We start from the raw sequence: 14763 nt of genomic DNA, 5'->3' as shown, positions 1-14763 counted from the left end.
TTAACGTGGACAATTTTTACATTTTTTTAAAGGAAAATGCAATGGGAATACAAGGGCAAAATAGAAAAATAATCGAAAAAAATTATCCATGTTAATGCCACGTTAGCAATTTCAACCAAAATTAGCCAAAATAAATACATTAATAAATTATCAAAAGATTTAAAATTAAATTGATCAAATTAAAAAGTTCAAAAACTAAATTATCATCCATATGATAGGCTTAAAATCTTTTTGGTTATTATCCCCTTTCTTCCATGGATCCACAATGGTTCTAATAAGCCAAAAACTGTACTACAATTATTGATGGATGAGTTCACAAAATCCCTTAACATAAGTAACTATATATCACACGTCACTTACTACTTACGAAGCATTGATACTCTTCAAGAGCCTTCTATCGTGTCAAACACTTCGACACGTGTCTGACACTCAACACTCTCGGACACTTTTCGACACTCAGTCAACACATGTCGGAAAATTCAATACCTGATCAACTTTATCGACACTCTTCGACACTCGAGTCGGAATTATGACATACGAGTTTCCGACACATGATTACGATATCGAGGTCAATTTTAAAAATTCAATAAATGAAAAGTCAAAATATATATATGAAAAAATAAAAGACAATAATAAAAATAATAAATTAAGAAAGAAGAAAAACATAGTCTTATCTTTTCTTTTAACTCCCACTTCCCGTAATACACAATTCACCCCTCAAGTTTTTTTTTCTCCTCTTTCAACATATCTAACATGTGAATCTAGAATATGGATTGCTTGTTTTTCTCCAATTATGAATTATTGAAATAGAGTTGAATTTGTTAAATTGAAACCATGAATGATATTAATAAATTGCGGAATTAATATTTTTAGTGTATATTAATTCTATGCTTTTTTATTTATTTATATATGAATTTGATTGAAATAATCATAAAAATGATAATTTATTATGTATATATAAAAATACATATTTAATATACAACGTGTCCCAACGTGTTGAAATTCTTTATTTTTTGAGAATGGACATGTCAGCTTGTCGTGTTGTATCGCGTATCAATGTCGATGCAACTTAGCTTAGTACCACGTGGATACCTCAAATTAGAGTCAGAAAACAGCCTGAGGAAGAGCCGGTTCATTGACTCACGAACTTGTTGGATTAACAATCAAATTCTGACAACTTCGGCAGTAAAACATGTCTCAAACATCTGTTTTCCGAGGTGACTCTGAATGGTTTATTGCCCCATCCACTCCATTTGCGCTCCTATTTTTGGTTCAACTGTCCACTAATCAAACAGAAGCGTCCGATAAAAGAGCCATCAAATGGCCAATGGCAATTGGCAGCTTTTCTGTCCACTGCCTCTTTCACATACCAAAACCCACTCAACTTCACAATGTTGGGGTCAACTTGTGACATTTTGATCATTGCTATATCAATCTACAAATAGATTGTGCAGAACAATAATCTTCATCTTATCATGAAATGAATATGAAACTACCCCAGACAGTCGGGACCCTGAAAAAATGCACATGCCTGAGATCATCAATTCAACAAAGAATCGAACAGAACATCAAGAGTAAAAAAGTTCCGTACATACAATTGGCTCCAAGCTATATGCAAAACTCAAAAGTGACTAATACCACAAATTCACAACCATCCCTGTTGCCATTGCCGTAGTGGAGGCTAAAATACTTAGGGCCACTACCGTTATCCAAGTCAAGATCTTCTCCGAGCACCGTGGAAATGGCCACTCTTCAAGGTCTCTTCACCCCCAGTTTTCACCTCTTCACTCCAATATTATGTAATACAAACATTGTACAGCTACCTTACAAAATTACAGTAGATCTAAAAGGGGCGGCTGTCCAGAGGCCGATTTAGGAGGGTTTGACCGAGAGGTTGACGTCAAACCTCTCCCTCTCCCTCTGCCAACTGCAGTTGAAGGTGGTGGTGCAAGTCTAGGAGCAGTCTGTTCACTCTTGTTGGAACTAAAGATGGATCCAATATCAGATGGTTTCTTATCAAGATTAAAGCTAGAGCTCATATTTCCCTGACTCTGTTTTAGATAGCCTAAAGAATTCTGGGAGCTAACACCACCATTTTGACCACCACCAATTGAAGCAGAATTACCTACGCTGGTTCTCGATGGCTCAACAGAATTTTGACTGAAGCCCCAGTTGCTAGTCTGGAAATTCGTCATGTTAGACGTACTCATGACAGCAGAACCATTCAAAGATGTTGCCACAGTGCCATTTTTGGAAGACCCGGAAACATTTTGGGAGCCACTAGGGCGTGGGGGCCAGTCAGCAAAAGGGTCAATTTCATCAAAACTCAAAGTAGATGATGCCCCTGCATCCAATTTTTTCTCCGCCTCATTTGAATGGGGCTTAACACTCAATGACGTCCGTGGAGGCCATTCCACATCAGCTACTGGGGTGCATGTTGTGATTGTTTGCTGGCTAGATGCTGCAGATGGGATGGAGGAAGGCATTTGCAGAGAAAGCAATTGCACAGGTTGACTGCTGGAAGTTGGAGGTACAGAGATACTTGGGGAATTTGCAGTGATGAGTCCCTTAGCTGTTGGACCCCAATCTTCATCCCAAGAAGAGGACTTCTTCATGGTAGAGGCGACAGTACCACTTGCTTTGCTGTTGGATTGGGACTGCAGGCCATCTGCCACGGAAGATGACTTGACCTCAGTACCAGAATCGCCAACTGAAACTCCTCGTTTTTCTTCTATCTTCCTGTGACATGGCATAAACATAATGATAATACATCCGTAGAAGAAAGCAAGAGCAGGGAGTATGCCGATACTGAAGCTGTACCTTAATATATCCTTTACAAAGAGCATATACTTGGCAAAATGTTGGACATTCAATTGTTGTGCAGTGAGAAGAGGCACAAGTAATGGAAGGACATGCTCTGCAGCAAATTCTACTCCATACTGAAAGCAGCAGAGAAAGTCATTATAAGAAAGAGAACTTCCTACTTTATCGTAAAAACAACAATAATACCAAGAAACACAAGTATTTTTGAAAAGGCATTTTGAACAGGAGTGTAAAAGCAGACTCCTACCTGCTTAAGCATAGAGTTCGCAACTCCTAGAGTACACATGAGCGTAGGAGCAGAACGGTCAACAGCAGTACAACGTTGAATTGTTTGTAAAATTTCAAGGGTAGCTTGCTTGTCAAGCTTAGGGATTAAATCCCCTAAACATAGCAAAGCATTGACTCTCACCTTCCAAAAGAAACAAAACAAGCATCAAACTAGATGCAAAAGATGAGAATTCACAGAGTTCATACACATAAGATAACTCTCCACCACATAAAACATATTAGAATAATGTATAAGCAAATGTATGATTAAACAAGACTGATGGATTATTTATCATCAGACATGGCAGATGCATAGGCATTGATGTAGAAACAATCAAAATCTGGGTGAAGAAGATGAAGACGAGAAGAGAAAAAGCCACCAAGACGAGAACTACTGAAATTTTACCACCCGACTAAAAGTGAAAGACCTCATACTCAAGGCAGAAAAAAACAATACAAATGTCTAACCTACCATGCATCAAAGTCAAGATAACCTAAATAAAGAGAAAAAAACACACGGTGATCAAGGTGAAAGAAAAATGAGGAAATAGTAAATTTCTGATTCACATGGAAAATTGTTGAGTCAGCCCCCTGGTACCCTCTTAATGAATTTTCTGTTGATACTCCAAAGAAAATGAAGTTGACGAAAGAGTCGACATGATGAGTCCGGACAAAGAAAACAATATCTTGGTGACAACTTCCCAATGACATCAGTCTGACCACTTACTTTCGTAAATGATGCACATTAGACATACATACCGCAGCAACAGTGGTTCTAAGCGCTAAGCCATGAACTCGAGGCAAAATTGCTTGCTTGACTAGCTGCATAAAATAGCAAGAAATTAGAACTTACAGTGGAGAGCATTAATGCTGCCAACAAAAATCATCAAAAACTGCTCATGAAGTTCCATATATAGGACAAAAAAATAAAGGAGTCAACTTGAACAATGACAGATTCCTCTATTAGTTGATGAATGTTTGTTAAAACCCAGCATCTATTGCTTCCAGCGGCAAAATCTTGCAATCAAACAGCACAAGTCTACACCAAAGAAGCACCATAATGGAACCGAATCCAAAGATCTGTAGATGTTAGCATGCCAGACAAGATCCATCACAAAGAGCTGTAGTGAACCCTTCTGGGTTCTAAACATAGAATTAGTTTGTTTTTCCAATCAATCCCACACCTGACTAGACACATAATACAGAGGTCAATAGATTTCCGATTGTGCAGTGAGCCACATAGAACTTAAGTCTGAAGGTTATCAGTTTAACGTCTGACTTTTCAACTTTCAGTTTTGAAAAGGACATAAAATTACAGTCTAGCTTGATCCCAGGGCTTGTCATTCAATTTTGGATTCTGATATTCCTAAGAAAGAAGCTACGTGAGCTGATCGCTTGAGTAAAGTTGGTAGAAGCATACTAGGTCATCCTGAAGCCCACATAGAAATATCAGGAAAAATCCATTCAACATTCTGCTTAACGATGTTTAGAATTATGCGCCACCATTTCGTCAAAACATCTCTTATTCCTCTGGACCTATACTATCCAAAGTCTAATGCTTCACTCTCTATTTTCAAATCAAACTACAAGCCCCAAAATTCTAAACGTACCAAAAGTAGGCACAATGCAATCCATCTTACAGAGAGAATAGGTTTGCTTCACCAAACAGCAGCCTCATTTACTAAGATTGTCAATAGTCAAAACTTTTTTCCAGACAACCTCCAAAGCATAAAAATAAAAACCTTGGGAAGTTTTCGTAGAAGGAAAACTGAGATGGATTGTAACCAAATCAACTTACTCATGAGCTGCTCCAGACTGACCTGTATATTACTTGAACTCATCTCGATTCTTCTCTTTGAACTCAAGCTCAACAAGGCTTGACTTGAGTAGCAAGACTAATCAAGTAGTTGAATTTTATATGGAAATTAATGTGTCTAATTTGTAACTATTACAAACAGCAAATGATTTTTTTAAAATTTACACGATATTTTAAAAAATTTAGTTCAAGCTCGAGACTCAGTTTGAGCTTAAAATGGGCTTAGATAAAAATAAAAATAAAAATTATTTCAGTCAAGCCCAGACGAGTTTGAGCATATAGAAAACTTAGTCAAGTTGATCGAGCTACTGAAACAGACGAGTATCAAGCAGTGCACGATAGAGACCAGTCAAGCTCAAGTATCAAACTGCTGCGACTCAAATCAACTATGCCCTAATGAGACTCTTATATGCCTGTCCAATAGAAATCCATGTGCAAATAAAACGTCCTGATTTCTAGCATAAACAGGAGTGAACTAATTGAGCAATAGTTTAAGCAAATGTCAGTGGATCGTGCAAGGACAGAAGGTCATGGGTAAGAGTAACCTTATTAGGAAAAAATGAGATGAAGCAGCAAGAAAATGGCAGTGAAAATGCTAAAATAACAAACAAGGAGTTACTAAGAAGCATCATTTTACATGTGTCAAGATATTTTACCTAAGACTTTTCCTAATGTGATGCAGCAACTTTTATTGTCCAAACAGCCACTTTGTCTTTCATTCCCAATTTCATATCAGACAAGGCTTGTGCACGCCACATTGCACAGAAGCTTTAACAATAATTTAACACAAGTAGCACTGTTGCTAAGAGTAAAGAGGAAATTACCGAAATATCAAGTTGCTTGGCAAGAAATGCAGATTTTTTCAAGACTTCCTCTTGTATGCGGGCATCACTATCATCATAAGCTCGAACCAATAATGGCAGGACATGAGATATTAACTGCTCCTGACTAGTCTACAATGACATTCAGGCCCATGTCACAATCAATACCGCTGGATATAAGGCATACACATGATAGAAGAAATTAAAGTACACAACAAGAGATTTCAAATATTCAGACAAATGGTATTTCATGTTCCTAGAAAAATCTAATATAGATGCACATTATTTATAAATACAACTGAAAAAACATAACTCACAATCCCTAAGAACTATCTTTCATGAGTCTGCAAATAGTAATTTGATAAGAGTCAACAACTAATTTAACTAATCCTGTTGCAACTGGAAAGCCAGTGTCTTAGAAAGGCTATAATTTTTATTTTATTTTTTTGGGTCATAAGAAAGGAAAGGCTATAGTTGCATGATTATATTAGCACGTATAAGGCCTGCCCACTTCCAAAGTTGAAAGAAATCTAGTCATACCAGAAGCAACCCAAGCAACTGATTTCATATCAACTGTTAGCAGAAAAGAAAAATCAATTATCACACTAAATTTGAAGGTAACAGACTCCCTCATGAAATGAATCAACAGTGGAGCATTTAAACTAAAAATAAATTCCAATTACAGCTACGAATTCACAGAAGCAATGTTTAACAAAAAAGTCCTTCACATAAATCCCAATAAAAGTTTAAGCAAGCTAAAGACCTGATTTTATGGTAATTCAATGGGTTAGGTAACCGATGATGCTTGAAGTGTAAAGGGAAGTACAAAGTAAAGGAACGCAAGCAAACTAAAGAGATATGGGTAAATTATTTCCTTATGGACTGCAACTGACCGCCACCCAAATTTTTCCTTTTTTTTTTTTTTTTTAAGTAAAAAGCTTCATCAAAGAGAACCAAGGAGGTGCAAGTCCTATACCAAGAGAACTCATTCATCCAAAACTTAAGGGAAATGGATCATGTTTATGTATGTATGTCTTCCTATTTTCTCCACCCAGAAAATGCTGTTTAATTTGGAGAAGGAAAAACATCATACAGTTTTCTCCAATCTCTTTTCGCAGCAACCAAACCAGTTGACAAACCAGAGGTTAATCCAGACATGACAGTTATTATCATCTCCAACACAAGAAGCTCCTCTTCAATTTAAAATATGTCAGAGAAATCTCAGTTCCCCTATCACACTTAAGCAATTACCTTGTTGATAATTAGGTCTGCGTACTTCACAAGTAGTAGCAGTGTCTCACCAGAAGCAGAACTGAGAACGGGAACAAGTGCTGGAAGTGTAGATAACTCAAAATCATTTTTATCCTACAAAAGGAATTGACAACGAATGAGAAAATAAGCTATCTAATAAATCAAAGCTTTCAACACGTACTTTGGCAGAAGCCAACATCCAACCAGACAAATGGATATATGCACGCACGCACACTTGCATCACACTTAGCATAAATTGTTGTTCAACCTTGCATGAACAAACAGAAGCAAATATACAAGGGAATGCAAATTCTAGCAATGGTGTAAGTGATCCGCAGGGTCCAGAATTCTGGTGACCAAAGACATAAGTATACAAAGACTGGGACAAGGTACATGGATCATGATCCTAGACCCAAAGGAGGTTTTGAGTCTATCCTATAATATAGCCAAGATGGAGAAATTAAGGTCATTCCTTCAGGCTGGTCCTAGCTGGCACAAAGCGACAGATTAATCCAGAATCCAGCAAGCCAGTCAAGATTCCCAAAACTTATGTTATTTCTAACTAAAACTATCCCTCAGAGTGGGTATATAACAAATGCATTACTGATTTTGTGCCAATGTCAGATACAAAGTTGGTAATTCTTGTATTTGGCTCTGCAAAAGACATGACAACAGAAGTTCAACATTTGGAATGTCTCTAGTTCTCATAAAACTCTCATTCTACATTTGATTCATTGACTGCTCTCTTCTCCAAAAAAATTCATTATGCATGAAAATAACGAGAGAAATGAAAATTTTCACTTTGCCAACTCAGTGTTCATAATAATTTATTCTTCACTTCTGCACTAGATAGAAGGCTTAAAACTTTAGAAAATCAAGGCCTCATTCCAAGGAATTTTTCTATCTTTAACTGTTCAGTTCTCAATACTGCACTTATTCTCCCAAAATGAATTTACATCAAAAGATGCAACATCTAAAAATAAGGTTCTCATCTTCTTAAGACATTAAAAAAAAAAAAAAAAAAAAAAAAGATATATATATTGCAGAAACAGAGAGACCAACATTTTCTGATCATGAATAGCATGTGAAACATATTGCATTAACATTCTAAGTTGGTGTTGAATAAACCATTGGCTTTTCAGTAAAACATGGTCTTTTCCCAAAAAAGAAAAGAATATGGTATCCATTCTATTCAGAAGATTGAGGTGCAAAGAAATATTTCCAGAAGATTCGAAACAAAAAAAGATCCAAGGAATCTACTTATTGTACCAGATAAGCGAAAATCATTACTCGCAAAGTAAGAGAGACAAGAACTATTGCACCTAGCTGCTTCCCTATATCATTCATAGCTATAAGAAATTAACCATTATAGTTTTTGGTAGATTCAAACTGTGAATGAAGACCTAAATTGTTTGGTTGAGGTCAAGAGCGCCCGTCTTAATTATTGTTTCACACAAATCATATCTAGATTCATCAAAGGAACACATAAGTCAAATTCTTCATTAAATCATTTTTTTGGTTCATAAATCTTCACTTTTTGAAGGAAAAGAAAGACTTCTATCCTCATTTCTGCATTCCTTTTACAATGTATGCAAGAAAAATTACAGAAACAGTAGCCAATCTCTAAACCTAGCATGAGGACATCCTTGCTGTAGAACATCTGTTCCTAAAATTAAAGACTTAGGCCAAGTACCTGAGACTCTGCTATCGTAAGTACCATCGGTAGTATCATCGGTTGCATCACCAGATTCCGAAGTTCAGCACAAAGTGGCGGCAGAACCTGCATGGACATAATGGAAAAACTTTATTCAGGAAAGAACAAGGAAAAAGATGTACAAATCTAGAGCCAAATTACTAAAAAAACTAGAGTTGAAAACCAAAGTGCTAGATGAATTTGGAATTCTTTACAGCATTCACCAGAATAAAGTATATTTGACAAAACAAACTCCGCTGACAATGAGATGTTTGTCGCCAGCCAACCTTTCTCCCCTCTTTGTTCGCTATCAAACCAAAAAGAAGTTTCTCCAGGGCTATCAGCCACCTTAGTTTTACTTCTGTTTCTCTTTAATCAAATAACAGCATCTAGGTTCTAAATTAGTCAAAATATCAACCTTTTTTTCTTTTTGACAAGACACAAGAATTTCATTTAAAATGAAATGTCACCACAGCAGACAGGAACTGAATTGCCCATCATTCGGAAGATTCAAAATAATAAATGACATTCAACACCTCAAACAAAAACCTTCTTGGGCTTTATTAAAAGAGAATTAATAAAATCATATATCCTCCTAGCAGGAAAAATGATAAGCAGACACACACAAATCCTCAATTTACATATAAATACAATATTTAGGATAGGTATTGGGATGGGACACTGCATAAGTTGAACAACATGATTCATTGCTATTCTATTCAAAAGAGATGGTATATACATTACGTACAGGGAACTGTCTCATTCAAATAACATTAATTACTTGATGAGCTGGGAGTTAATCCACAAATGCATAGAAAGAAACGTAGTAGTCAAAAAAATGATAGCAGCCAATGTTGTATATTATGTTTTTTAACACCCAATAAAAATCAAACCTTATACCGCAAAACCCGAGAATCAAAATCTTTCCACATATCTGATAATGCTTTCAGAAATTCAGATTTCTGCATATTGTCTCTTTCCTGCAAGAACACAAGATTCATCATGGTTTGCATATCAATCTTATTCTAATTCAATTGTCCAGCTAAGAGTGAGTTAACAAAATAGTATAACTATGCATACAAGCATGTGGTCAAGGAAGCGAAGAGCTCTCAACCTCGTGTCATCTCGAAAAAATGGTGAACCTGCCCAAAAAGGAATTTTAATCTTAGAACATTAAGAGAAACATATGTCATTGTCAAACATACAAATAAACATACGAAGTTCATCTAAGCTGTAATTGACCAAAAAACACGTCCTTCATCATTTTTTTTTGCAAGCAAAGAATAGTAATTCCAAAGTAAAATCTCAAAGAAGCTTGTCTCCTAATAACCCATGCAGTTGACAACTGCGTAATGCCTCTGACCGCACTGCTTTTTTCCCCAGCTTCAATAGAAGTACACATGGCCAACCACCCCATTTCAAGCCAAAATGCTTCTTCAATCAATTCCAAGAACCCACCCTATAGACAAACTATAAGTACTAATTCTGCTTTTCTTCCGAGGAATTTCACTTTATAATTGCGCTCATCTTGTGGGAGAACATAAATTACTGAGAAGAGAAACTAAAGAGAGGACACCTGTTCTCATGGTTAACAGGACTTCTCTCCTTGGGGTTATGAGGACCTTCAAGATGGACAAGGAATAACCCAATAATTTATCCATCAATTCAGAAACTACCATTCCCTTCACGTAGCAAACAGAATAAACAGAATATCTGAGCCGTACCAACTGCCCATGGTACAAATAAAGTGAAGATCAATTACTTGCCTTTATTATGCATAATCTTCCCTTTTTCACTAATACATAATCAATCCACAAAACAATATCGAGTAAGGACCTGTAAAATCAAGTGCTGTAGGCCTGAAAGATTCGTTTGCTGAAAGCATTCTGTGCAAGTCAGGAACTAACTCAGGAGGAATGGTTGAGAATGCTTCCTTTGATAAGTATGTCAAGGTATTCATATACTGCATACGGCACACCAAAAACAAAACGCATCAGTGGAGCACCATAAATAAAGAGAGATCCCATAAAAATATGTGTGTCCACTGATCCCCTATATGGGCGCACACTTGGATTACATAGATAGAAGAACAGGCCCAGCATTTGATAGAAAAGTACCATTTTGACATTGTTATGGCAGTCGAACAAAGGCTTGTGAGCAATTAAGTGGTAAGCAAGGCATCCAAAACTAAATACATCAGAAGCAGACCCAGCTGAAGCTGTCTTGCTCCGGACCAGTTCAGGAGCAGTGTAATTTAGTGATGGCTGCAAGGGCAATACAGAATCCTCAACATCATATTCCTGCATGATCATTACAAAAGCTGGCATAAGTAACCAAACCACCATCATACTAATATCCGCAATAACATACTGAACAAAATGCAAGAATTGTGCCACACAATAATGTCATGACACAGAAAAGAGAATTTTTAGTCTATCTCCACAGTTTTCCATCATTACATAATGGTTGGGGTAGCAAGAGAACAAGAATCGAGTAGGTAGAAACTACAAAAACACAATCAGGCACTAACTAACAGTTAAGATTGAGTATAATCATCATGAATAAAGGAAAAAGATAAGTAACTTTGGCCAACATCTATTGTAAGATCCAAAATGAGAAAAGAAACGTGCAGCAATCATGTCTCAAAGAATAGACAGATGAAAACAAAGTTTTCTTCACTCTTCATCTTATTGAATTATCCACATACAGAATAATGGAAGGATTGCAGACTAGATAAATCCCCCGAGGCCTGGTCTGAGGAAATGGCAAGACCAAATCCACCAAGCTTCCAAGCTCCACTTGACGTAATAAGCACGTTCTGCCAAAAAAAAAGAAAAAAAGTTATGATTAATTACTTATGCATGTCCAATAACCCACCTACTATTTCTCCAATCTTGGATTAAAGAGTGAAAATTTTACTTAGAAGTGTAGAAACATCAACCATTAAAGGGAAAGACAAAGTTTTTCTTCCGAAAGGGGAAATATTCAATTGCAAGCACAAATCCCCAGGAAAGCATAACATGAAGACAGCATGACAAGAATTTTGGGGAAAGTAAAGTTATACAAATATGTGAAGGTAGAGTCGTTCATATAGAACTTCACGTCTAATATAGGGGGCAACTATCATGTCACTAAATTGTGGTGACAAGAAATAAACACACACCCAAGCAAAGAAGAAGACAGCACTCAGCTAAAAGATCCTATTAGCTCCAGTTTTAAAGATAAAGCATAAAAATAGTCACATTACATGATGCAAGAAAGAAAGAAATAACTCCACACTACATTATGCTTCTCTTCCAATGATCCCTAACGCAAGTTCAGGGAAAAGAAATGGTGTCCAAAGAATTAACCTCTGGTGATATCGACCGATGTATGAGACGCGCATTGTTATGGAGAAAGTCCAGTGATTCTGCTATTTGTAGCAAGCCATGCTTCACCTCCAACAACCCCATCTCCTGCAAAGCAGACACGAATTGACTTTGACTTAAAAGAAGACAATCCTGAATGAATAGAAAGACAAGTAACACCAAGCCCCTCCTCATTTTGCAATTCTTGACACCAGTATCCTCTAATTTACATCCAGGCCTATATAGATCCTAGCTGGTACTCGTTGGATCTTATAAAAGACAAGCCAATAAAAACAAGGGGTTATGGACATCAGTATGCTTTCTTAAATAGGCACGCTCCATCCAAAAGCAGAAGTTTCTTGCAAGAATAAATTGAAGATGATAATAGCCGCAACCCAGAGAAGACATTATGCATATCATTAAAATGAAAAAAGCATGTGCAAATTGTCATTAGTGAAGTCTCGTAAATATAGTGAGCACCTACTTTGCCTCCCGTCTGAACCAAGGAAACAGTCGTCATGTACATCTCGAGGCATTCACCTTACCCTCTCCTGAGCCAAGATTAACAGGAGGCTTGTGCACCAGACAAGCTCCTTCCAGCTCAATTTCTGTAAACATTCCTATCAAACTACTACTCGCCTTACCCTCTCCTGAACCAAGTTTGACCAGGAGGCTACACTCCTCCTACCTCAATTTCTGTATGGATTCCTATCAAACTAGTAATCAAAAAGAGGTCCTATCTAAACCACACCAATGTAAACTACGCAATCAGCTTAATCAATACTGAGGATCACCAAAAACAAATTAACTATAAGGTCATGCGACTAGAACCTAACAATGGTTGCAGGAAGCAAGTAATCGCAAAACGCCTCTAATTGTCGAAGTACGTCAATGCAACGATCGAAGGCATTTACGCTATTGCCGACAACTGATAAGAAATGAGGAGAAAAAGGACGAGAGCACGAACCATGCCCTTGAGCTCCTTAGGAACCTTGGGAATATTCTCCAAATTGCCCAGCGCATTGGCGACGGACGCGAACAGGGGCTCGGTGACCATGGCCATGGCATTCTTGTTCTCGTCCAGCGCCTGCACCACGTGGACCACCCCGGGATGCCGGAGGCGCACCAGCCGCGCCGCGTCCGCCCGGACTATATCCAAGAAGGCGTCCTCCGCAGCCTTGGACAGCCCGGCGCGCGCGCGCGCCTCGGAGAGGACGCGCTTGTCGAGGACCCAGACGCAGACCTGGGGGTACTGGTGGGCGCGCCCGGCGTCGCGGGAGGCCCGGGCGGAGTAGAGCTTCCAGGCGAGGGCGGGGCCGGCGGAGCCGATCTGGTCGATGAGGTCGTAGTCCTGGAGGGGCTTGGGGCCGGTGACCTCCTGGACCGTCGTCTGCACGGTCTTCTCGATGACCGCGCCGGCCTTGGCGAGGGCCTGGGTCAGGGTCTTCATGTTGAGGGCCATCGGCGTCGCGCCGATCGGGAAAAAAACGATGCTCGCTCGGGCGCCGATCTACGCGCGCGCGCGGGTGCAGATCGACGGTCACGCCCGCCGGATCGGTCGTAGAGAGGCGGGCGGCGGCGGTGGGCGGTGGCGGGACCGATCGAATTGCGGCTCCTCCTCGTCGTCGGCGCCGGCGTCGTCTCCTCCGTCCGGTCTCCTCCGGCTCTGGTGGTGGTGCGCTTCTCCGTCGCGCGCAGGAAAATTCGATTCTGTTTTATTCTGATGGAATTTCGATCGGGCCCCCGTCAAACGCAGCGGAAGAAGAAAATGACGCCAATTGCTCCGTCATTTCTCGTCATTTTCTTTTTTTTCGTAATTTTATTTTCCTTTTTCTTTCCTCCGGCTTTTGGTGGTTATGAGGGCGCGTTCGGACACGGGGAACGCCTTGGCTTTTGCTTGGCCTCTTCAGAAAAATTTATTCCCCGATCCTGATGCACGTTCTAATTCTAAATTATTAAAATGTGCCTGACTGACAATAACATGATTCCAGTCCGTGGACCGTCATGTCTCGCCGCTTCCCTTGTGCCCTAAGTTATCCCCAAAAAAGATATATATCACGGAAATATTCATTTTGCTCTCCCTTGCTCTAGAGTTGGTGCACGTCGAATCCCAAACTTCCAAAATTTGCCCCATTTTGCATGAGTAATATGTAAAGTACGTATCGAGAAAAATTTGGGACTGATGAAACCTTTTATAATGACGATAAATTTATCAAAAAATACAAATGATGGAGAAATCTTTTTGACTTTTTATAATCAATAGCCACTATTTTTTCAGCTATTTGTTTTCCTTTTTTTCTTTTTTTTTGTATTTACCCTTTTAATATAAACCATAACCTTTTTCATGACTACATATTTCAATTTGGTACCTTTTAGGTTAGCAGTGGCAATTTTACTTTTCTTGATTTCATTTAATTTTTATTTGAATAGAGAGCAAAAACGACATTTGATACAATCGGTAAAATTCATATTGTTTTATTTATTTTTATTTTTCAGGAGATTCAATTTCGTTAATAAGAGAAATCCAAATAGCCAAATGCAACGATAAATATAGCACACTCATAGGGGATTAATTGTGCGGGGTGACAATGGGATCTCTCATGGCCCACATCCGAGCGCACGCTTCATTTTAAAAAGATATCATATTCATATTAATAAGTTCGTGAAGAAACTGTGATAGTCCCCCTTTACATAATAGTTACTATTACGTGTTTTTCCATTTCTTTACAAGTGCACTAAGACATT

The 14763-nt window shown here is 38.4% G+C and overlaps 1 protein-coding gene across 1 annotated transcript; it reads right to left on the bottom strand.

Annotated features, from left to right (window-relative positions):
• Positions 1-1394: 1394 nt before the first annotated feature.
• Positions 1395-13790, bottom strand: LOC104450735 (SCY1-like protein 2). The gene is made up of 14 exons (XM_010065414.3): positions 12986-13790; positions 12022-12126; positions 11379-11489; positions 10789-10971; positions 10508-10634; positions 9752-9813; positions 9565-9651; positions 8672-8758; positions 6979-7092; positions 5731-5859; positions 3850-3912; positions 3071-3232; positions 2821-2939; positions 1395-2739 (listed from the first exon to the last, which is right to left on the bottom strand). The coding sequence occupies exons 1-14, from the start codon at positions 13478-13480 to the stop codon at positions 1833-1835; spliced, it is 2751 nt and encodes a 916-aa protein (XP_010063716.2). The 5' UTR covers positions 13481-13790; the 3' UTR covers positions 1395-1832.
• Positions 13791-14763: the final 973 nt, after the last annotated feature.

Source organism: Eucalyptus grandis, chromosome 6 (assembly GCF_016545825.1).
Source record: "Eucalyptus grandis isolate ANBG69807.140 chromosome 6, ASM1654582v1, whole genome shotgun sequence".
NCBI classification, from domain to species: domain Eukaryota; kingdom Viridiplantae; phylum Streptophyta; class Magnoliopsida; order Myrtales; family Myrtaceae; genus Eucalyptus; species Eucalyptus grandis.
This window is presented reverse-complemented; position numbering and strand designations above follow the sequence as displayed.